This window comes from Mustela lutreola, chromosome 1, assembly GCF_030435805.1.
Source record: "Mustela lutreola isolate mMusLut2 chromosome 1, mMusLut2.pri, whole genome shotgun sequence".
NCBI lineage: Eukaryota > Metazoa > Chordata > Mammalia > Carnivora > Mustelidae > Mustela > Mustela lutreola.
Window position 1 is genome coordinate 191,887,697 of NC_081290.1, and position 22,845 is coordinate 191,910,541.

The 22,845-nt window shown below is 49.8% G+C and overlaps 1 protein-coding gene across 5 annotated transcripts in view; it reads left to right on the plus strand.

The window, feature by feature from the left end:
* GRIK4 (glutamate ionotropic receptor kainate type subunit 4) overlaps nucleotides 1-22,845 on the plus strand; it is a 411,978-nt gene that overhangs the window by 366,647 nt on the left and 22,486 nt on the right. For 4 of the 5 annotated variants that reach the window (XM_059183457.1, XM_059183458.1, XM_059183460.1 and 1 more), the window contains 4 exons: nucleotides 2,600-2,713; nucleotides 14,331-14,440; nucleotides 17,988-18,161; nucleotides 22,220-22,385. In XM_059183457.1, the coding sequence (XP_059039440.1) occupies nucleotides 2,600-2,713; nucleotides 14,331-14,440; nucleotides 17,988-18,161; nucleotides 22,220-22,385 (564 nt within the window). The remainder of the gene's footprint in view (nucleotides 1-2,599; nucleotides 2,714-14,330; nucleotides 14,441-17,987; nucleotides 18,162-22,219; nucleotides 22,386-22,845) is intronic. The other variant, XM_059183459.1, reaches the window with a different exon arrangement.

Genomic DNA, 22,845 nt, shown 5'->3' on the forward strand with positions numbered 1-22,845 from the left:
GTTTTCGGCTCAGGTCATGATTCCGGGGTCCTGGGATCAAGTCCCGCTTCGGGCTCCTTGCTTAGTGGGGAGCCTGCTTCTCTCTCTTCCTGCAGTTCTCCCTGCTCCTGCTCTCTTTCTCTCTCTCTCTCTCTCTGACGAATAAATAAATAAAATCTTAAAAAACAAAAACAAAAACAAAATTTACCCTTTGGGGGCGAAAGCTGTAGGTGAGGAAAAGAAACCTGTGGGTAGAGTTGTTGAGTTCAGTTAATTGGCAGGACAGGATCTATGTTTTTAAATAACCAGAGAAAGGACTAAAAGCTGTGTTTATCTTTGCCCACTTTATCCATTTTGGTTTCCTCCTCTTTTCTTCCGTTCTTTCAGTCCAACCCAACTGACTCTCTCGTCTCCTCCTCCCAAGGTTCATGCAGGGCTTGGCTGCCGACTAGCTAGAAGCCTGCCCGTGTGGGACCCGGCGCTGCACCTGCTGGGTCTTTGTGCTGCGTTGATTATCTGTTGGCCTACACCTGTGCTCTCAAGCGGGCAGAACTGCCATCAGTGCCACCGTCACAGAGGAGCCGAGGTTCTGAAAGACCCAAGCAGCCCTCCACAAAGAGCCCCCAAATGAAAGCATTAACAATCTTCTAATCAAACTTCGTTTTTTAATCTCAAGGGTTGATTCATTTGATAGCAGTAATTAGCACTCTCTTGGAGAAATACAGAAAGAGCACAATGAAGCATTCACATATTTCATTTTATATTGAAATATCTCTTACATCCGCACCCTAGTTTCTTTTTTTGGCACCTGGCCTGCCTTTATAAGGCCCTGAGTTCGTTAACCTCTGCCAGATTACATGGCTGCGCCAGCAGACGGAACGTGGATCGGGAGTGGAGGTGCAAGATCGAAATGCGGGAGAGACTGTCCTTTGCCAAGAGATTTATCCTTCTTGTACGCAAATCGCAAATTCCCTTGTGTGCGGAATGAGGACCAGCATGTCTCTTTCTCTATTTTCTTTGCAGTGATTTAGGAAGAATCGTGCACTTGTGCGCGTGTGTGCGTGCGCTCATTCAGAGACGATGCCTGGCCTGTTCTCAGACTGCTGGGGACTCCACTTGTCCTCCTTTCTGTCTTCCTCTCTTCCATCAGCTGCTCCACTGGAATTAGAAGAAGGAGTTAAGCTGACATGGAAACCAGTGGAGGCCAGTCTGAGATACACGCCTCTGTTATAAAACATGGTTCTTTGGGGCACCTGGGGGGCTCAGTGGGTTTAGCCTCTGCCTTTGGTTCAGGTCATGATCTCAGGGTCCTGGGATCGAGCCCCACATCGGGCTTTCTGCTCAGGGGGAGTCTGCTTCCCCCCCAACCCCCGCCTGCCTCTCTGCCTACTTATGATCTTTGTCTGTCAAATAAATAAAATCTTTTTTTAAATAAATGGTTCTTCCATATTAGTGGATGTCAGAATCAGCTGCGCAGCTTGGTACCAATACAGATGCCTGTGTCCTACCCACCGTCTGATCCAGGGGGCCCCGGGGTGTGACTCAGGAATTCGCATTTTAGTCAGCCTCCCACAGGATTCTGATGCAGGTGGTCAGAGACGAGATGTACGAGATGTTGAGAATCCCCGTTAGAGAATCTCTGGGCAGGGTCCTGGCACGGTCTTCACCTCACATCCTTGGTTTAAGGACAAGGCCAAGGATGTCTAGGGACTGGCCTAGGTTAGGGAGTTGGTGAAGGACCGGAACAGAACGCTGGTTCTGGGCTTTTCCCCTTTGCACCATGCACGGGGAAGCAGACCAAGAGGAAGTGAGTTTGCTTTGCCAGGGGATGGGTCTAAATAAGGGACAAGGACGAACTGTCCGGCAAAGAGGAACACTGAGGAAGCCGATGGTGTTGAATTCAGACTCTCATCAGGTATGGGCATCTGTGGTGTCCTACAAGGGCCAAGAGCACAGAAGGAAATGTCTTCAGAACAAATTCTGGTGACTTTTACATGGAAGGCCACAGAACCTTCTTTTACTTCTTTGGCGCCTGAACTGTAACCTGAGCAGCAATTTAAGTGTCCAGGGCCCTGGGAGGCCAAGGTCCAGTCCCAGCTCTGACAAAGACGAGCTCTGTGGTGGTGGGGCTACCTGCTCGATTGCTTGGTGGTGTTAGCTTGTCTCTCTTCCATGCTTACATCCGTTTTCTCGCACCCCCAAGACCCCCACCGCGGTTCCTCTTCAGGCTCGCACCTCCGTCAAGTTCTGTGGACTGAGCAAATTAGGAAGTTGAATTTTAAAACGACTTCCTGTTGAGAATCCAGTAGCCTCTGTGCCCGTTCTCCCTCTCCTTGGGCATTTTGAGATGGTCCCTGAACAGTCCTCTGCTGTTTGTACTTACTGATGTGTCTAGAGGCGTCTGGCCACAAGTGTGCCTGAGTTCCAGCTTCAGCACCGTGTCCTCTCGTGAATGATTGTTCGGGTCTGAGATGGCTCAAGGCCACCCAGAGTCCCTCCCCACACTGAGAAGCCAGACCAGAGTGACATCTCCCCAGTAGGGACGGCCTCTGGCCACAAGTCTCTGTCCCTGCATCTCACCTGGGCCGCCCCACTGATGGGATCTGTCTGTCCCTTTCAGAAAGCGGACCTGGCCGTGGCGGGCCTCACCATTACTGCGGAGCGGGAGAAGGTGATTGATTTCTCCAAGCCATTCATGACTCTGGGAATTAGCATTCTTTACCGAGTTCATATGGTAAGAGACTTATTTTATAAGCATTTATGTCATTAAAGTTATTTGCATGCAAACACTGAGTTATATGGTAATAATGAATGACTCACAGAAATATTTAGATTTCAAGACTTAAATGCAAATGAGCTGGGCTATTTTTTCCGCATCAGCTGTGCGGACTTGCAAACAGGAAGAATGGAAAAGTCACACTTGTGGGCTTTCCAGTAAAAATTGCTTCTGCCTCACTGACTAGGGATGGCTGAGAGCGAGCGCTCAACCCTGGTTGTGCCGTGTGTCGGTGAGTGGACCTGTTGGTCACTCTGCTTCCTCCTAGGGACGGGGTCTCCAGTCCAGATAAGTCATCCCAGCATTTTCAAGGACTTTGCTGATTCCCAGGTGCATCTCTGTTCACTCTGAGCATTGTCTGGTGAGGGAATGCAGACTCCATCCTCTCCGGGTTAGCTATATTAGTGAATAAATGATGTCATTTATATCTGGCCTGTCCCCTTTTTGACATCCTTCAAAAAAAAAAAAAAAAGAGAGAGAGAGAGAAAGACTTCTCTGCTTAAGTTGCCTAGAGTGAGTAGAGTAAGGGTCTAAATGAGTTTGGGAAGGCACACCAATAGGCGTGAGGACAGACCTGATGGAGGACCCTGGCCAGTGGGGGAGGATCAGGAGAGTAACAGGGCTACAAAGGGAATACTAGCGATGTTGCCAGGACACAGTTGCCTGAACCAGAAGAGCCTCCCTCTCATCCTTTTATCCAAACTGACTCTGAATGCACAGCTATTATAAAGATTCCCCAATGCTCAAGTCATTCTCGGTGTCTGAAGTCACACTAACCTAGAATACTGCAGGGTGTTACCCGGCGCCACAAGGCTGCCCAACAGGGAAGGGATCAAGCGCTCATCCCACGTGCCTGCTGAAGAACAGACCCTCTAGCTTCTGACCCCTTCCCTGGCCCCACATCCCAGCCCTGGAGAAAGAGGATTGTCTGTATTCACAGTACCAGCCTGGGCTCACGTAGCCAGGGCTGCTAGGACATCGGAAACTGCAGCCCATTTCTGTAAGAGGGAGAGTTCCCTTGTCACAGAGCCCATTGGAGCAGCTCCGAGGAGCACTATCCAATGCTGGACCTCAGCATCCATCATGATCGCTGCCTGGCTTAGAAAAGGAAGTCACGGCGTTTAGAAGAAGAGGCAGCATCGAAATCCCAAGCTCCCCAGGCTAAGACAAAAAGCAGTGTGAGGATTTGGGCACTGTTGGCGCTGTCATTGATGTGGCTGTCTTGTGAATTAAGGGCGAGAGCGATGTCCCCCGCCTCTTTTCCACGATGATGAAAGCTCCCGTTCATTGAGCAACTCTTACATCCCAGACGCTCTTTCCAGCCCCTGCAAGGATCTTGACTGTGGTCATGGGTTGACTTGTGTCCCCTCAAAAGACATCTTGAAGTCCTAAGCCCCAGGACCTTATTTGCAAATAGGGTCTTTGCAGATCTAATCAAGTTGAGATGATGTCATACTGGATTTGAGCAGGCCTTTAGCCAAGGAGGGGTGTCTTTGTAAAAGGAAGAAAATGTGGACCCGGGGGAGAAGAGCGTGTGAATTTGGAGACAGAGTAGCAGGATGTCTCTATAAGCCAAGGAACACCAAGGATTGCCAGCAACCACCAGGAGCTAGAGGTGACAAGCAGGCATCCTCCCCTAGAGCCTTCAGAGGGAGCATGGCCCTGCTGATACCTTGATCTTGAACTGTTCACCCCTGCCTGGGAGACTATACGTTTCTATTGTTTTAAGTCACCTAGCTTGTGGTACTTTCTTCTAGTGGTCCTAGGACACCAGTACCCTCGTGTTGTTCTTGTAAGTGTGAGGGCAGAGATCGCACCCAGGAATGGTGTGCTTCGAGCCTGTGCTGTCTCTGGGACACCAGGCGGCTCCCCTCATTCAGGTGATCTTTGAGTAACTTGTCCTGGAAGGCTTTCTTGTGTACCTTTTCTCATCTGGTCCTTAGGACTGTTGTTTGAGAAGAGGGAAGGTATTAGAATTCCAACTTGACAGTAAGGAAACTAAAGTCACACTTGGAACTGACACACGGTGGGGCCTAGAAGCCAGGTGTTCTAACTCTTGAGACAAGGGTTCTTGTCCTCCTACCTGTCTGTAGTCCCTGGGTGATTTTCCAGCTAGCACTGTGTCTTGAACCCGCCTCACCCCATTCCTGCAACTGAGCCCCGAGGCAGCATCCCAAAGAAGTGGGGGAACATAGGACCTTTCTCCAAATCATATTACTATGGCCAAGCTGTACAACTAGGCTCTGGCCTTGATTTCTTGATTAATGCCAAGGATACGAGAGCCCCACTCACAACCCGATGGACCGGGAGGAACCATGTAGGTAAAGGCTCTTGATCCCTGGTGTTTCTACTCATTGCCTGGGGACGTCCTCTGCTAGGCTACCCTCACCACTGGGCACACCACTGCCTGGAATATCAAATTCCCACTCACCAGTCCTCTGGACATCTTTAATTGGATTGTTGGCCAGATATTACCCACTACCACAAACCTATGATTGTATTAGTTCTTGGAACATGAAGTTTTACACATCAGCTTCCCTAAGCTATGGTGCCCAGGGTTTGATCAATCACTAGCTTAGATATTCCATGAGAATATTCTGTAGATGGGATTAACAGCTGTGTTCATTCCACTTTAAGTAAAGGAAGTTACCCTTGATTATGTCGGTGGGCCTCATCTAACCAGTTGAAGGCCTTAAGCACAAAAACAGGTTTCCTGGAACAGAAAGAATTCTGCCTCAAGACTATCCCTTAGAAATCCTGCCTGAGTTTCCAGCAGGTGCTATAGATTTTGGCCTTAACTGCTCCCACAATGGTGAGAGCCAATTCCTTAAAGTAAATCTCTTCACACACACACACACACACACACACACACACACACACACACACATCTCCTACTGATTCTGTCTCTCTGGAGAACCCGAAGTCATACGTTCCCCTTTCTGGTCAGGAGACCTCCCCACTTCCAGCCTCTTCAATGAGGCACTGATCTGCCACATGGCTGCTCAGAGCTGATTTATAACAGGGGGCCGAGCTGAATAAAAATTGAGTGCTGGATGAACACCTTACACTAAGCAGAGCTGACAGTTTATGCATTTATTCAACAAATATTTATTGAGTGCATTCTGTGTGTAAGGCACTGTGCTTAGAAAGTACCAAAAAATCAGCTGGAGAGAACAATCCTGAATCAATGAAACCAGGGGAGACCTGGAGAGAACAGGTCTGAGATGAACTTTGCTGTATCTGAATTGGCAGAAACAGCTAATACCACAGGATAGCTCCATGGAGTTCACCATGAAAGCCTCAATCTGAAATTACAGAGAGAAGCTCTCTCTCCTATAATAGTGTTAGGTTAACAAAAATAAAGTTGAATACTGGGGGTTTATTCTTTTGTGAATTTTTCTCAGGTTGAGAGTATTTATTATTTTTTGACTTTTTCTCAAGTTCATAGCGATCATTTTGTGAATTTTTCTCAAGTGGAAAGTTTATTATTTTGTGAATTTTTCTGAAGTTGGTAGTTTCTCAAGATGATTAATTTCATTTATAATCTATAATGGCCCAGAATCTATATCTTAATTCTGTATCTGAGGTCATCTGAGTTATGAGTGATTATTGCCAAGATGTGAACATCTGGTGATGATGAAGCCTGTGTGCAAAGGTTAAAATAATTAACCCAAAGTATAAATGCCTCTTTTGAAAATATTGCAAAACCCTCCTAAGTAGTAAGGGGTGGCAGGTATGTGTCTGAAGTCTAAAGACAATCAGAAATAGTGTGTGAATTTACAGTCATCCTAGATTACCTAGGGTTAGTTTCTCACCACCATGGGATCACCAAGTGTCGATGATGTGGTATTTTCCTTCTTCTCACTGTTGGGGTATAATCTCTGTTTCTGCTCAGGCATTTCTAGGACCAAAATGGGAAGACTGTTTTGCTATTTGGATGCCTTACTCCCTGCCACTCAGAGGCTGACTTAGAATTCTGGCTTCAGTATTTGTTACTGTCGATCCCTCCCACTTCCCCACTTTCTAGAACTCTCTCCGTTCCAGGTTCCAGGTAACTGTCTCTTCCTCTTCTTCCTCCTACCACCCTGATCGTTGCCCCTCCAGCATTTCCGTTGACTCTCTCTCTCTCTCTGCCTGCCCCGTGAATGTCCCTGGTGCATTTCCCTTCTCTCTTTGACAGCTCTCTGCCGCATCTATAAATCCAACCCTGGCCACTCCCCTGAATTCTCGAAGCTATTTCTAGCATGACTAGACATCACCTGACCATCTCATGGGCACCTCAAATTTGGTGTCACAAACCATATTCTGTAGAATTCTTCCTCCTCTTCCCCTGTCCCATCTCACCTCATGGCATCTCCACCCATTCCCCCGAGCTGCCCTTCACTTCTCTCACTGCACACGTTCAGTCAGTCAGCTCACCTCCTAGATGGTTCTCAAGCACGCCTTCCACCCCCACTGAATCCACCTTGCTTCAGGCTTTCCTTATCTCTGACCTGAATTGCCATCCTGGTGGCCTGTATCCTCCTTGAGTTCACTGGATGAGAGGTGTGACCCTCCCATCCAGTACTGCGTCCCCATCAGAGGGCCATAGTCACTTCCAGCATTCATGAAAAAGCAGTGGAAAGTTCTGGAGCCAGATCTGCCATGTACTTGCTGCATGTCCCCTGTGTCTCAGTTTTCTCATGTGCGACAATGGGTTGTCATGCAGATTTAATGAGGATACATAAATGCATAAGTAACGCACCTATAACAGTGCCTGACCTGTGCACAATAGGGCATTAGCTTTGTATTTTGTAAATGCACGTGACTTGCTGAGAGTTAGTTTTTTAGTTTACTGCTATTTTTTTTTTTTTACTAATGGAATCATATCAGCCTCCTACTTAAGATGGTTCACTGGCTGCCCATCACTTAACAAGACCAAGTCCCTCTTTCTGAACATGGAGAACACAGCCCATCTTTCCTGTTCCACTCGTAGCTCCTGCTCTAGGCGTCTTCACCACATAGCACTCACCACTTCACCAACACACAAGCCTCTTCTGATCTAGGTTTGTGCCCGTCTTCTTGCCTCTTGGCCGCGGAACAAACTCCTCTCCAGCCTTCGATACCCAGCTCAAATGTCACTTGCTCTTCAGTGTGACTCCTCTGGATGGAGCTGTTGGTCTCTTTCCCTGAGCAGCAGCTGTCTGCCCATGTATTTGCTGCACTGTACTGGTCTTTATCTCTTTCTCCCTAAGTGGATCCTAGTGGGAAGAAGGTACCCTCTTGTCAGGCCAGAAGCTCTTATGATACAGTTTTTGATGTGGAAACATGATCATCCCAAACAGGCTATATTGGCTCCATAATTACAGAAAGAAGAAAGGCAGGAGGGAAGGCTGAGGGAGGTATCCCGCTGTCCTGTGGGCAGTGAGCACCACTTTCTTTTGTGGCTCCTAATGGAGCAGCACGGAGCCCAGGAGCCTGGCTTCTGTCAGGAGGCCTCATAGCCCAGGCAGCAGGATGAGTGACTAAACTAGATTTCCTGTTTCTTTTCTGGCCTTGATCTCAATGGTCTAGATAACAAGAGGAGATGGGAGGCCCATGTTTCAGGCCACCCAAGTACATCTTCTGCTCCAGGCCCGCACGGCTTTCCCCGGGACTCAGTGCTCCCTCCCCACCATTGCCTGCACCGCCCGCATACAACCTAGCACCCACCTGAAAAAGCATTACAATCCCTGGTCAGGGCTAGATGAGCTTCCAAACCATACATACAGGGTCCAGCCTTTAGAGTCTGGGTACCAACGAGATCTGAGTACCCCTACTATTCCAAGAATGCGAATGAAATAACAGGACATCTGAAGTTCAAGACTCTCTTGATTTCCATGGCACATCAGCTCATTCAGTATACGCTGAAACAGTAAGGAACCCAGGGGCATCTGTACTCTGGGGTTTTATGATTCTGACGCCCACTGTGAGGACTCCAATATCTATGTGAATGGAGGGGAAAAGAGCACAGGGAAATGAAAACATTCATATTGAACATCAGAGTATATTGTGTCGTTTTGCTGTCTTTTTTTTCTGCAACAGCAATTTGCCTAATGATGTTTTGCTCTGATTAATATTAAAGTAAGTCTGCATTCCTCCAGCACGCACTGACTGTTGTAGGAAGGCGTCATCTGCGTGTGCCAGACGCCAACCTGAGATTTGACGCTTGGCACGTATACCCCCTAAATGGATAATTACATTTAAAAAGTTCAGTGTTGGGGCGCCTGGGTGGCTCAGTGGGTTAAAGCCTCTGCCTTGGGCTCAGGTCATGATCTCAGGGTCCTGGGATCGAGCCCCGCATCGGGCTCTCTGCTCGGCAGGGAGCCTGCTTCTTCCCTCTCTCTCTGCCTACCTCTCTGCCTGCTTGTGATCTCTCTCTATCAAATAAATAAATAAAATATTTATAAAAAAAAAAAAAAAAGTTCAGTGTTGACATAGTCAAGGTGGTTGGGTGTACGTCAGGGTACTTGTGTGTTGACTAACATCTGTCTGGCATCTCTTTATTTATGAAGCACTTTTGCATGGAGTCTCTGCTTTAATACAGCAACCCCCCCCCCCCCCGAGGCACAGTACCATGGTCCCCATTTTATGTGGAAGGATGCTAAGGTCCGCGATGGCTAGCGGGACCATGGAGAGAGGAGAAAGCACAATGGTGGAGGGGGCACTGAACCCAACTTTCTGGTCCCCAGGTCCATACGCTTTTAACTACCCATCTTTATGGTACAGTTAGGTGCATTTCTCTATGTCAAGGCCATGTGTCGGGGGAATGTTCTAGAGCCTTTCTAATCTGAGAATACTATCTATTCTATACTATCCTATCCTGTTTAGTGTCTCCAGCCAGCCAGAGTACCTACGACTTCTTCGAGAGCATGCCTTTGCTATCTTCCCTCTGTAAGGTCCTCACCCATCTTTGATTAACAAAGTGGAGAAGTTTTATGCTCTGTCTTTTCCTCTTCTTAACTCTTATCTAGAGTCTTCTCTGTCAAGAAAAGTTAAAAAAAAAAAACAACAACAAAACAACAGACAGTGATTAAAAAGTGAGAGAGGCATAAATGCCAACATTAAATTAATGCCCAGAATTTTCGCTGGATATATTACCCGTTTTTTTTTTTTTTTTTCAAGAAGGTCTGTTTCATTTCAGAAAGACTGTCTAGAAGAATGGAGAACGATGCTAAGTAAACAAGTGAATCATTTCTAATACTGCTTAATACCCTGCTATAAGGAAACAGAACGCGCAGAGTTTTGTTCCTTAAGGCTAAGTAACACGAGAGCCCATAACATGGAAATATGGTTTCCTGGGTGTATCATCATTTTCATATTGGTATTTTATTGGGCGCTCCTATCTCACAAAGCTCCAGGTGTTCTATCAATATTACTGTAGTAATTCTCACATTCCCCCTTCATGTTGATGGCCGGGTCCCATTTTCTGGAAGAAGACAATGGCACTCAGAGAAGTTGAGTGGCCTGCCTGGAATCACTCAGCAAGTCAAAGTCAGTGCCAGGATTGGAATTTACATCTCCTCGTACTGGATTTCCAAAGAGCAAAATGAAAATAGATCTGCTAGCGTGTGGGTTACATAGGCAACAAACTCATGTGGGTGTTTTATGTGAGGAGGAATTAATTGCTTGCCTCTTTTTTCCCATTGGCTTCAGAGGTGGGAAGTGCATGCTAAACCCAACTATCATCAAGACCGTCTATTGCAGACACCCTGAGAAAAGTTACCTGTGGGTTCCTGGGGCGGGGTAGGAGGAAATCCTCTTCTTCTGCCTCTTCCAGAAAGAGGCATGGACACTGCCTGCTTTTATCTCTTCAGCCCTAAAGAGTCTTTTATTGACTGTGGACCACAGCTGGGAGTTGAAGGAGACCTCTGAATGCGTTGCCATTTAGTTGTAAAGACCACGTGGAGGACAGAAGGAGCATTTGTCCTTGGCTCTGCAGGAGAGGAGAGAGGGTGCAGGGCAGGTAGAGAGTCGGTATCACTAGCTTGTGTGGTGTCAGCACAAAAGAAGGGGTGACCAGGATGCCCAGCCCCTCCAGGGACAAGGGAGAACCCACCACACATCTGACCCACTCTGTGCCTTCGTTGGAAAGGCCGAGGCAGAACTGAGGTTGGAATCCTTGGCTTCTAAGAGCCGTCTTTCCAGAATAGAGCCTGGTGTTGCCTTAATGGCTTCCCTGGAGAGCCCTGGGAACCCTCATGACTCATGGGTTATAACCCATAGAAATTCTAAGTGTTACAGAACGTGACTATGGCCACAATGGCATTCTCTCCCCAGACATCATTCGCATGTGTCACTGTAGGGCAGAAAAAATATTTCTTGTCCATTGAGGGAGAACTAATATAAAAGGAAATTCCACTGTCCTCCCTCCCCTCACTCACGGCTACCATTAGCCAGAGGAGAAGCCAACACATATGGCTTTTACTATGTGTGAACTCATCCAGCTCTTAAAACACCCTCCTGAGGTAGGTTTTATTGTTACCCCCATGTTACAAAAGAGGAAATGGAGGCCCAGAGAAGTTAAGTAACTTGTTCAGGGTCACATAGTTGTAAATGATGAAGCCAGGATTCAGTCCTGGGCAGGCTAGCTACAGAGTCTGTGTTTTAATTTACTGCCTGTCCTGTATTACCTAGCTCTGGTGTCCTTATGTGTCTGGCTCTAGAGTCTGGGAAAGCAACTGCATTCTCACTATAATGTCATTTCTTCTAGAATGAAGTTTCATTGACTCAACAGATTATCTTTAAGAACAAGAGGAATTTTTGACATGCAAGGGGAGTTCACTGCCACTTTGTAGCACCCCCTCTAACATTCTAAGGGTCTCCCCATGCTGGGATGGTGATCTGTTGGTGACCATCCCCTTGGGTGTCTCCCATCATCAGACAGCATCAAGAATGCTGGCTCTGGTGTGGTCAGCCTGAAACACAGTACAAAAGTCCAGGAGATAGGGGCTTCCGGGTGTCTGGGTGGCTTAGTTGGTTAAGGCTTTGACTCTTGGTTTCAGCTCAGGTCATGATCTCAGGGACATGAGATCAACCCTGAGCAGGGCTTCACACCCAGTAGGGAGTCTGCTTGAGATTCTCTTTCCCTCTGCCCTTCCCCTTCGCTCGCTCTCTCGAATAAATAAATCTTTAAAAAAGCCAGGGAACTAGTTAAATTTTGGTGGCATCTAATTTTCAGTCCATCTGCAGTGCTTGGCCTGTCCTGGATGTCTATGGCGTAGACTCTATAGAACCAATTATCTATCTTCAAAGTGGTTGCAGTCACCTGAAGAAACTGGTCCACCTTGCAGCCCACAGGACATGTATGAATCAGTAGAAATGCCTATAAATACAACAGAGTCCAAATAAATGATGATGGGTACAAATAATGTTCAAGAGGGCTTCATGGGGTTGACATAGAGTAGGTTGGGATTCTGCTGGCACTGGGGAAAAGACGTGAGATTAATTAGGGGGTTGATTGGAGCAAGTTGCAAAGATAAAAAGGAGAGGAACACGCGGTACGGCGGCCAACTGAACGAGGGAGAGGTGGCATCACTGTGGCGCGGTGTGATGAATGAGCACCAGAGAAATTGAAGCCATCGCCAGTGATTTGAGCAAGGCACTTAACCTCCCCAGGTCTCCATTCTTCCATCTGTCAATACAGAGAACTGGGTATTGAAATCAAGAGGACATAGTGAAACATTCTGAATTCTCCGGAAGGAAAGTATCACCATCATATATCCTCTGGGTTAGGGAGAATCTGTTATTTGGAAGAAATGCCGGTGGCATATGACACCGGATTTGCCCCCAAACACCAGTAACTCAGATGCCTTTGGGGGGAAGAAGCAATACAAGGCATCCACATAGAAGGAAAAAAATAGTAGTAGTTCGGAGCCTGCAAATAATGTACTTCTCTTTGGCATCCTATAAACAGCCTGGGCTCCGCCTAAACTAAGGCCGTTTATGCCCAGACCCAACTCTCACATAACTGCCCACTCCTTGCTCTTCTGGTTGGCGTCAATCACAAGTAGAATCAGATGTTCTCTTGCCAACATGACTGATATGTTTCCAGCGGAGCGATGTTTACGTCTTGATCCTTGTTTGTGTGATGTTCGATGTTTTATAACTTGAGTCTCCAGGAATTTTTCCCACGACCGTGCATCATTCCTTATCACCCCTAACCAAATATGGCAGCTTTAAATAGTGCTGTCATTTTCCTCGATTCACTCATTGTGATATAATCAGGTATAGATTTCTGACATTGAGCATCTAATGGGGTTTCAGATTCAGAAACCAACAATGAAAGACCCCCCCCCCCCCAGTATCTCTCAATTGAGAAACACAGAGTGAAATCATCACGAGTGACAGGGCGCTAAACTTCATGTCCATTTGCCCTGATAAACTGGGGGGTGTGGAAGGGCAGGAGGAAGGAGGAGCTGGAGAGAGCCGGCCGTATGTAGAGGGGGCGACTACCGCTGAGCTCCGGCCCATTGGCGATTGAGGCCCAGAGTTTCCAGACCACTCCATTTTGTGAAAGACGCCAGAAATCTGGACTTTTATATGAGGCTTGTCAACTCATGATAGCCACGAATGTAGAATGGGTGAACACAGCAGGGGAAACAGGATGTATGACAGCTATCTGTGGTAAGCCAGCAGTGTCGCCCTTTTGACCTATAGGGGCTCTGACCAAGGCCAGAGAAGGGCGTGCACTTGCCCAAGACCCCAGAGTAGATCATGGAACTCCATCCTGCTCATTGCATTTCACTGTCCTCCGGAAAATATCCAGGGGCTTGGTACCTAGGTTTCTGCTCCTGGCCCCATCCTTTGGCTCCCTTGACTCTGGCCAGGCACACCCCTGGGCTGGGGACAGACTACGTCTCCCCACAGCGTGATGGTACCTGAGCTCTGAGCTTGGTGTCGGAAGATGAGCATTTGAGTCCCAGCCCTCCCACTCACTGGCTGTGTGACCTTGGACCCACATCTCTCAACTGCCCTGGGCTTTCGGTTTCTTCACCAGTAACGTGGAAATAATAATCTGTCTCATGGTACCATTTTCGAGGTTAATCTCTTTTTAAGGTTAATCTCACTATGCATCAGTTCACCCTCCAAACAAAAAAAACAAGGTGCCTGTTCCGTTAGCATCCTTGTGAGAAAGACGTGAGTGTCAAGGAGGGGCGCTGTCATACTCCAGCGACGTGGACACCAGCGGCTCAAAGCCCCTGCGCCCACCATGCCGTCCTCGAGGAGGGTAGGGGGACACAGGGTGGTACATAAGGGATACTGAGGGCTCTTCCCCTTGCCTAGCACGAAGCCTCCCTTAACCAAGGAAGTGAAGTGGCCCCAGCTGTCCCTGTGTTTGGTCTGCTGGGATCAGGGCTGGCTAGGTGTTGGAGCAGCCCCTCTGCACCTTGGACCCCAGTGCCATTTAAGCCAGTCACCCAGAATCCAGGGGCAGGGCCATCTGGGGCCAGACCCACATCCCTATATCTCCTCTGGCCTGCCCCGCCCTGGCCAGGGGCCATCCTGACCCACTGAGAATCACCCACAGTGAATCTGGTTTTGTCTTCATTTCCAGGGACGCAAACCTGGCTATTTCTCCTTTCTGGACCCATTTTCTCCTGGCGTCTGGCTCTTCATGCTTCTAGCCTATCTGGCCGTCAGCTGCGTCCTCTTCCTAGTGGCTCGGTAAGCTCGCCGCCCCTTCCCTGTCCTCGCACCGCCACCTCGCGTCCACCTCGAGAACTGCATGGGAGGGGTAGGGAGTGGGAGGGGCGGGTTCAGAGGACCTTGGGGCCACACTGGAGGGTTGGGAGGGGGACTGGGGACCTGACCTGCTCTCTGCTGTGCTGTCCACCTGGCACCACCCATCCCCCCACCTACTCACGGCTTCCCTACTATGCAATGGTGCAAACAGGCCAGTTTGTCTGAATTTGCTTCTGTACCCCTGTCTCTTCCCCATTCTGTTCCCCAGTCTCTAGGCCCCCAGTTTGGGTTTGGGTCTTGGAGGAGAGAGGACGGGAGGAGGGTGGCAGGAAGAGCACTCTGACTAAGCACTATGCCTTTGGCTGCCCTGGCATTAGACCTTGCCAGTATCTGCCACAGAGTGAACTGAATGATGACCAGAGCTGGGGGACCGGAGGTCTCAGGGCATGGGCGACAGAGAAGGTTTCCTCTGAAGAGGGCCTGGCCCTTCCCCAGCCCAGATCCGCCCGTGAAAATACAGCTGCCTTGTTGAATGGGAGCTGTGGAGGATGGCACAGGACAGGAGGGCGGGAGGGAAAAAGGCATTTGCAAGTAGGGTTGATTTGCAACAACGGGTCCAGATCAGGGTTTGGGGACAATTAGGCCCTCCCTCTCCCCTGCAAACAGAAGCTGTCCCTGGGCCTCCCGAAGAACATGAAGGCATCCCATGGCTGAGGCCTCCCATGAATGTGCACAGAGAGGGTGATCGCTCTCCGGGGCTGGGCCATGGGATCAGCCTGGGCTTTGGGACAGCCGGCTTCCTATCCAGAAGCAGAACAAGCCCAGGGCTCAGAGGTCACCGGTTCAGAATCCACACTCTATGCTCAGCACCCAACTCACCATAGCATAGGACCAGAAAGGGCCTTTACTTTCTGGTAAGTAACAGAACCATGGGATGAGCTTCCGGAGAGCTGGTGGCGGCTCTGTTCCGGCTGTCTCCCTAGTGGTCTCCTCGCGGCCACAGTGGCAGGACTCGACAATTCCAGGGTATGTCCCACCTCTGCAGGCTGAGGCCTTTCCCTAGAGCATGTCTGTTCAACAGCTCAAGGAGAACATGTGCTCTCTCTAGTTAGAACACAGAACCCCAGGGCAGCTCCCAAGCCTGCCCAGGGAGCATTGCCTCACCCAGTCTCTGCCTCTTCCAGTGGAGATCAGAGCCACGTTCAGGAAAGTCAGCCTGAGCCCATGAGATCCAGCCCAACAGAAGAAGGCCTTGCTCACAAGCTGGTAGCCTTCAAAGGCTGCTGTGTGTGTCTCTCTGGTGCCACCTTCCCCCCTCGGGTCTGGAGGCATTGCCACTGTCAAGTATCTGTTGTCAGTGACAACGGGTGAGACATGCAGGAGGCTGGCATGCCTCTTCTCCACTTCACCACACTGTCGGCTGCTGCTTTTAGGAAGCTGTCTGCCTGAGCCCTGGTTCACGGCTCTGTAATTCACTCTTGCCCCCTTTGATTGAGCCCCAGTGTGTAGCTATTCCCATAGATCTCGGGGGACCTTGAGGGCCCTGGAAATGGTCGGAAAGCTTGGTTCCTAGATATACAGACACAGACGCCTGCTTTATCCTGCCTGCTGCAGCCTGAAGCTTTTCACCCAGCTCCGGGGGCTTAAACTGCCCCCCTTCCCGGCCCTGCACACACACACACACACACATGCACTACCCCAGGATCTGACATTAACAAGAGGACTAATTAAAAAAAATACCATACACACACACACACACACACACACACACATTATATCATATATGTATAATGCATGAACCTGGGTTAATGCACCTACCTTAGGTACAGGTTTTAAAAACAGGGTACCCTGGGGCATGAGGGCTCCTGGGAGGTACCAGGGACTTTGGAGGGGTGGTGAAAGGCTCGGTAGCCAAAGCTCTGGGCCTCAACTCCTCTTCATCCAGACCAGTTCCACTTTTATCTCTTGATCTATTGTACTTCTGGGTGAGATTTTGGGGGGGAAAAAACCTATCTGGAAACCACTAATCTAAGGCAGCCGTTTCCAAGCCGGCTGATATCAGAGTCACAGAGGAGCTTTTAAAAATATGAATTCCCGGGCGCCTGGGTGGCTCAGTGGGTTAAGCCGCTGCCTTCGGCTCAGGTCATGATCTCGGGGTCCCGGGATCGAGTCCCGCATCGGGCTCTCTGCTCAGCGGGGAGCCTGCTTCCTCCTCTCTCTCTCTCTCTGCATCTCTGCCTACTTGTGATCTCTGTCTGTCAAATAAATAAATAAAATCTTAAAAAAAAAAATGAATTCCCAGGTTCGATCCTCTCAACATCTCTAGGGCCGAGGCCAGGGAATCTATCTCTGAAGCCCAGTTCTAAGAGCCTGTGGGCTTGGAAACCACCAAGGACAAGCCAGGTCTGTAGGCCATGGGGAGAAGGAGCATATCTCTGGACACGAGCCAGCGATGACACGCTGGCATTGTACTCAGGAACAGTAGGGGCAGTGGCCATGTGGGCGAGCCGTGGCAGAACAACAAGCAGGCTAGGCCAGGGATGGAAAGGCTGGTGATGAGACTGGCACCCAGTTCCATGCCCTGCTCGGCAACACCTCCGTACGCATCCCTGTCGGCACAGCTGGGGGGTTTGTGTAGGAGTGGGTCGAGGAGGGAAGGCATGCATCTGGGGGGCATGAAGAAAGGGCATCAGAGAGGGACAGTGGGAGGGAGAGGCAGGGGGCTTAGAGAAGCCTTTCCCGACCCTGTGTGCCCATCACACTCACCTGCGGAGCCTTAGAAATGCACGGAAGCAAATCAAATCCTCTGGGAATGGCATCTTATCAGTGGCGTTTCTTTGAAAGCTCCCAGGTGAGTCTGACACAGAATCAGGGCTGAGACCCACAGCCCAGGGGACCCCCTAGGCCAGGGTTTCTCAGCACGGACCCGGGGCATCACGGTGAGCCAAGAAGCTGCTTAGTCGGCACCAGACTCCCTGAATCTGAAGCTTCAGGCGCTGAGCCCAACAGTCTGTGTTTGAACAAACCTTCTTGGTGATTCTGATGAAGGTGAACATTTGCGAAGCACTGTTCTGACTGAGGGTTTAAACACTGGCTCTGTGGGGTCCTCCGGTCCCTCTGTGACCACTTAAGGGGGCTGAGGGTGGCCCCCTTAAGAACACAGCACTTCCCAGGTGTCCCCTCCCGTCCCCTGCCACATGTGGCTTCTAGTCAAGGAGGCTGCACATTAATCTGTTTTGTGTTTGGAGTTCCACATCATGACTTGTTTTGAAAAAATTTAAAAAAAAATTTTTTTTAATTGAAGAAAAGCAGTACAAACACTGCCAGCGTAGTCTAAGCCCCTTGGTTTTGGTTGGGAGGATCCTGGTCCAGCAAAGGGAAGTGGCTTGGTCAAAGCCACAGGCCTGGGACTGAGTACAGAGGTGAGGACAGAAGGGAGAGCCCCCCTCTCCCCCCGCCACTGCTCTTTCCAGTGTGTTCTTCACCCCCACCCTCCCTGGCACTGGTCTGTGTTCCTTTTCTCCCACAGGTTGACCCCCTATGAGTGGTACAGCCCCCACCCGTGTGCCCAAGGCCGATGCAACCTCCTGGTGAACCAGTACTCCCTCGGCAACAGCCTCTGGTTTCCCGTCGGGGGCTTCATGCAGCAGGGCTCCACCATCGCCCCTCGAGCCTTATCCACCCGCTGCGTCAGTGGCGTCTGGTAAGATCCGGGGCAGAGGAGGGGCCAGGCCCAGTGGGGTAGGGACCCCTGGGGGGTCCTCGGGTGAGCCCTGCCCTGGCTGCAGGTAGCCAGGAAGCTCACAGAGAGCTCTGCCTTCCAAAACAGACTAGCAGGGACCTGGGCTGCATTCCACCAGCTCCAGAAGGCTTGGGAGCACTGGCTTGAGAGCACTGGCTTGGGCACACTTTGTACCATCTTTTCCTGTTCCCCTTTCCCTCTGCCTCGGAGGTCTGGAGACAGAGGGCAGGGAGTCAGGGCGGGAAAGGGGATGCAGAAAACTGCCTTGTAGGCACACAGCCGAAAGGATTATAAATTCCTGACCTGAAAATGACCTGAGGTTGAGTGGTTCGGCCTGCCAAGGCATATGCAGATTTATGCAAATCGGGGTGTGCAGCGGGAAATGCCTGCTGGAAGAATGGAAACCCGGCTGTCACATCTGGCCCCCTCTGCCAGCTTTCTCCACCTTCCTCCCTCTGGGCCTGGCGCCGGGACCTTGCCAGACCTGCCCACCTCGGCAGGTGTGGGCAGAGGCAAACTCTTAGTGGCTCAGAGTTGGACAGGCTCTTGGGGGCAGTCCCCACGCGCAGGTAGCCAGCCTGGCCTGCAGCTCCCTTCTCCTCCTGGCTCACCCAGGGCAAAGAGAAGACGGTTGAACGATTTGGTGTGTGGGAAAGCAGTCTGAAAACTTGAAAGTGCTACATAAATATGTGAACTAATCATTGCTGTTAGACCCTTATGGGGTGAAATGAAACACACACACACATATATGTGTTGTATGTACACAACAGACAAGAGGCCAGCTGGCAGAATCCCAGTTTCCCAGCCTTGCTTAAAATCCCACTTTGCGTTTGGCTCTCATAGCCTAAAGGACTTACAGCCTCGGTGTTCTCCGCTCCTTCGCAGCCTGTGTAAGCCAATGGAGAAGGGAAAAGTGGTGTTTCCACCTTGAGCACCAGTGTCTGGACAGTTACCAGAGGGACACTGGACTGGGACTGATGGGGAGGTAAAAACACAACTGGGACATTGACCCCCACCCAGCTGGGGGTTTTGTTTTCACTGATAAATGATAAATATAGTAGGATTTAAGACATCTGGGCAATTACCAGGTAATGCCCAGAAACCACCATGTAGATCAAAGGAAAGAACTGGGTTTTAATGTTCCCCGGGAAAAGGGGCGGTCTTGGGAGGGAAAAATCGCAGAGTTCCATCAAAATCCTGGAAGTCAGGCAGAAGCCATACAGACAAGCAGAAGTCGGCCGCAGACTCTGATCTCTTTCTACTTGGAGCTGTTCCTTCCAGGGGGTGTATTCCTGTGTACTTCTCCGAGGGCTCCATCGCCGGCTGCACACCGCACCCCCCCACCCCTGTCAGCTCCCCAAGCCCCAGGCATTCCCTCCTCCAGAGAATGTCTGCCTGAGCGCCTGGGAGGGCCACCTGTCTCACAGGCTAGCCCTGGCCCACTGGCTCAGCAGTACTTTAAATAGCTGTCGGGGGCTGGGAGGCTCCCTTGTGTCTGGGGGAGGGGGGGCCTTGACTTGTTAGGGAGATCCTCTGCCCCTCGGAGCTCTCCGTTATCAAATCAAGGCCTCCGTTTGATCAGCTCCCTGAAGGAGTGGGAGAGCCAGAGAGAGGGCCATTGCGGCCTGCCTTAGATTCCCCACCCTGAGCAAGGGACGAGAATGCCACATTGCTAACAAGAATGTCAACTTGACAACTGCTAATGACCCTTTCACATAGGAGCAGGGCTCCACTGACCCCTCTGGAGAGAGCATATGAGAGAGTGTGTGATTCCCTTTCTCAGCAGAGATGATAGGCTTGCCCCAAGCTGCTTGGCTCTCTGACCCATTCCTTTGTGACCAGCCGTATAAAGTACCTCGAGGCCACCCACGGTGGGAGAGATGCCAGAGTATAATCAGGAGGCTGAGGGAAACTGCCCAGCCAACTCTGAGGTCAAGTCCACACCCGGGGCTCATGAACCCATGGTGCTATCCCGGGTAGCTAAGCCCCTTCAGAATTCTGGCCTCCATGTGGAGATGGCTCACCCCACCTCCCTGGCCTCCGCTGGGGGATGGTCAGAAGAAAGAACTTGCAGCAGAGTGTGAGAATGGAAGCAGGAGCAGGGAAAGCAGGTCTTAAGGACGGAAGGACACCTGACCCTACTTACAGGTCACACGTAGGGAAGGTGGCCAGATGCTTTTCTTCCCATAGTCAGTGGGAAGGTCTGTCTCTACAGTTCTATCTCCCATTCCTCTGGTCCTTTACAGAGGATTAGTCACCAGCGACATCTTATCCCATTTGATCTCACAATTCTCCGAAGACAGGCAGAACAGGCATTACTATTCCCGAGCAGACGAACCTGGAGGATGTAGGTGGCTTTCCCCCCAAGGTCTCACAGGTGGAGTGGAACAGGCCAGAACTGAAACCAGGTCACCTCCCCAGGGGTCTGGCATATAGAGGCACTCATTGAGTTGGCAGATGACCCTGTCACTTCCCACCTGGGAGGCAGCCTACAGGAGTCCTTGGACACAGTGGTAAAGGAGACAGTGGGACTTCCCGCTCTGAAAAACCCCCTGGAATCTGTCGGCCTCTGGCTCCTTTGGCAAATGCTATGCTTTAGTCGACAATGTCTTCATAATGAGGAAAGCCTCATTAATTCAGACTCCGCAGATTCAGAACCTGTGATTATCCAACCTCAATTATGCCTGGATATGTCTTTGAACCCCTATAAACAAATGGATTGGGATGCAGAGCCACACTGCTGACCAGATGGTAGAAGGCTTATTTAACCTACTTAAGTGAACAAACTAGTTGTAATGGCATTAAGCATGTACACTGCTTGAGTTGCAAAATTATTCTCATTTTAAATGAGTTCGTTTTACCCAATAAAATACCCCTCTATTTTGAAATAGTTTGCGCATTACAAGAGTAGTTTCTTTTTTTCTTTTTTAAGATTTTATCTATTTATTTGAGGGAGTGAGAACACGAGAGAGAGAGAGAGAGAGAGAGAGAGAGCGCGAGCATGCGCAGGAGGCGGGGGGGGCGGGGCAGAGGGATAAGTAGACCCACCCTCCCTGAGCAGGAAGCGAACCTGATCCCAGCACCCCGAGATCATGACCTGAGTCAAAGGCAGATGCTTAACTGACTGAGGCATCCAGGCACCCGCAAGAGTAGCTTCTAATTCTAACTTCTCAGCAGTCACAGGTGCTTATCACCAGTTAATATTTAAGAGTTTCTTGTTGATAGAACTCATTTTAAAATACGGATTTAGGGGCGCCTGGGTGGCTCAGTTGTTAAGCGTCTGCCTGTGGCACAGGTCGCAATCCCAGGGTCAAGATCAAGTCCCGAGTCCAGCTCCTTACTCAGTGGAAACCCTGCTTCTCCCTCTTCCGCTCCCCCTGCTTGTTGTGTTCCCTCTCTTGCTGTGTCTCTATCTGTCAAATAAATAAATAAAATCCTTAAAAATAAAATATGAATTTATCCATGTGTTACTTGGAAAGTTCCTTTGCTTCTCTCAGTCTCCATTTCCTCATCAGCAAAATCAGGGTAAGACTTACCTCCCTTAGTTGTAGGGAGTACGTGAGATGATGTGTGTGGCTCCTGGCAGGTGCTCAGCCCATGGCGATGCACATCAGATTGTAGGCTGCATCATGAGAAGACAGGGGCAGCCCCCCATCCCTGGCTCTAAACAGAGCCCCCAGAACTGGCACCCTCTGCTCATTCACTAGCTCATTTCTCATGGTCTCCAAGATGGCCTCATGTGCATGGACATACCTCTTTTGAATAGCAACCCAATAATCATCTCCTTTAAGAAATGAGGGGGAAAAAATTAATGGTCTTCTTTCAAGAAAGGCTCACAAACTCTGTTCATTTCTGTTGACATCATACGCCCTGCCTCCGTTTTCTTCCCCCACGGAGCTGGGAGCTCCTTCTGAAGAGGGACTCCTGGTCTCTTCTGTGTTGCTGCAGGACTGGGGGTGGGGACTAAGACTCCTGGGGGTGCCTGGGCAAGGATGATTTCCTGGTCTTTTCTCACATAGGTGGGCATTCACGCTGATCATCATCTCATCCTATACGGCCAACCTAGCGGCCTTCCTGACTGTGCAGCGCATGGATGTGCCCATTGAGTCAGTGGATGACCTGGCTGACCAGACCGCCATTGAGTATGGCACAATTCACGGAGGCTCCAGCATGACCTTCTTCCAAGTAAACCCATTGGGTGGCTCACCGACATGGGGAACTGGGCAGAATAGAGTTGAGATATTTGTCCTCTAAAGATAACAACATCAATCTTCATCCCATTATCTCTAACATCTAGTTTGGAGGTTCACTTGGGGCTCATCTATGTCCGGCTCTATAAAGTACCCTTGGAGTTAATAGGTGTCCAGCCATCCAACTACCCAAGATGTCCATTTTCTCATGAAACAAGTCCAAGGCCTTGGACTTCAGTTTTCTGTTTTCCATACAAGCCTCAGTGCCTATCGGCACCACAACAACTGAAGGCATCATGCAAACACAGGTGTGGATAGACACACACACCTGGCTAAATTCTCCCAGTCTTCTTATTTGTAAAAATAGAGGCCAGCATTGGATCTGGGATTGATATGTTGGTTTAGGGTCAACAGAAAGTGGGTGACACTCCTCCTTCAGACATTGTCTCTTAGAA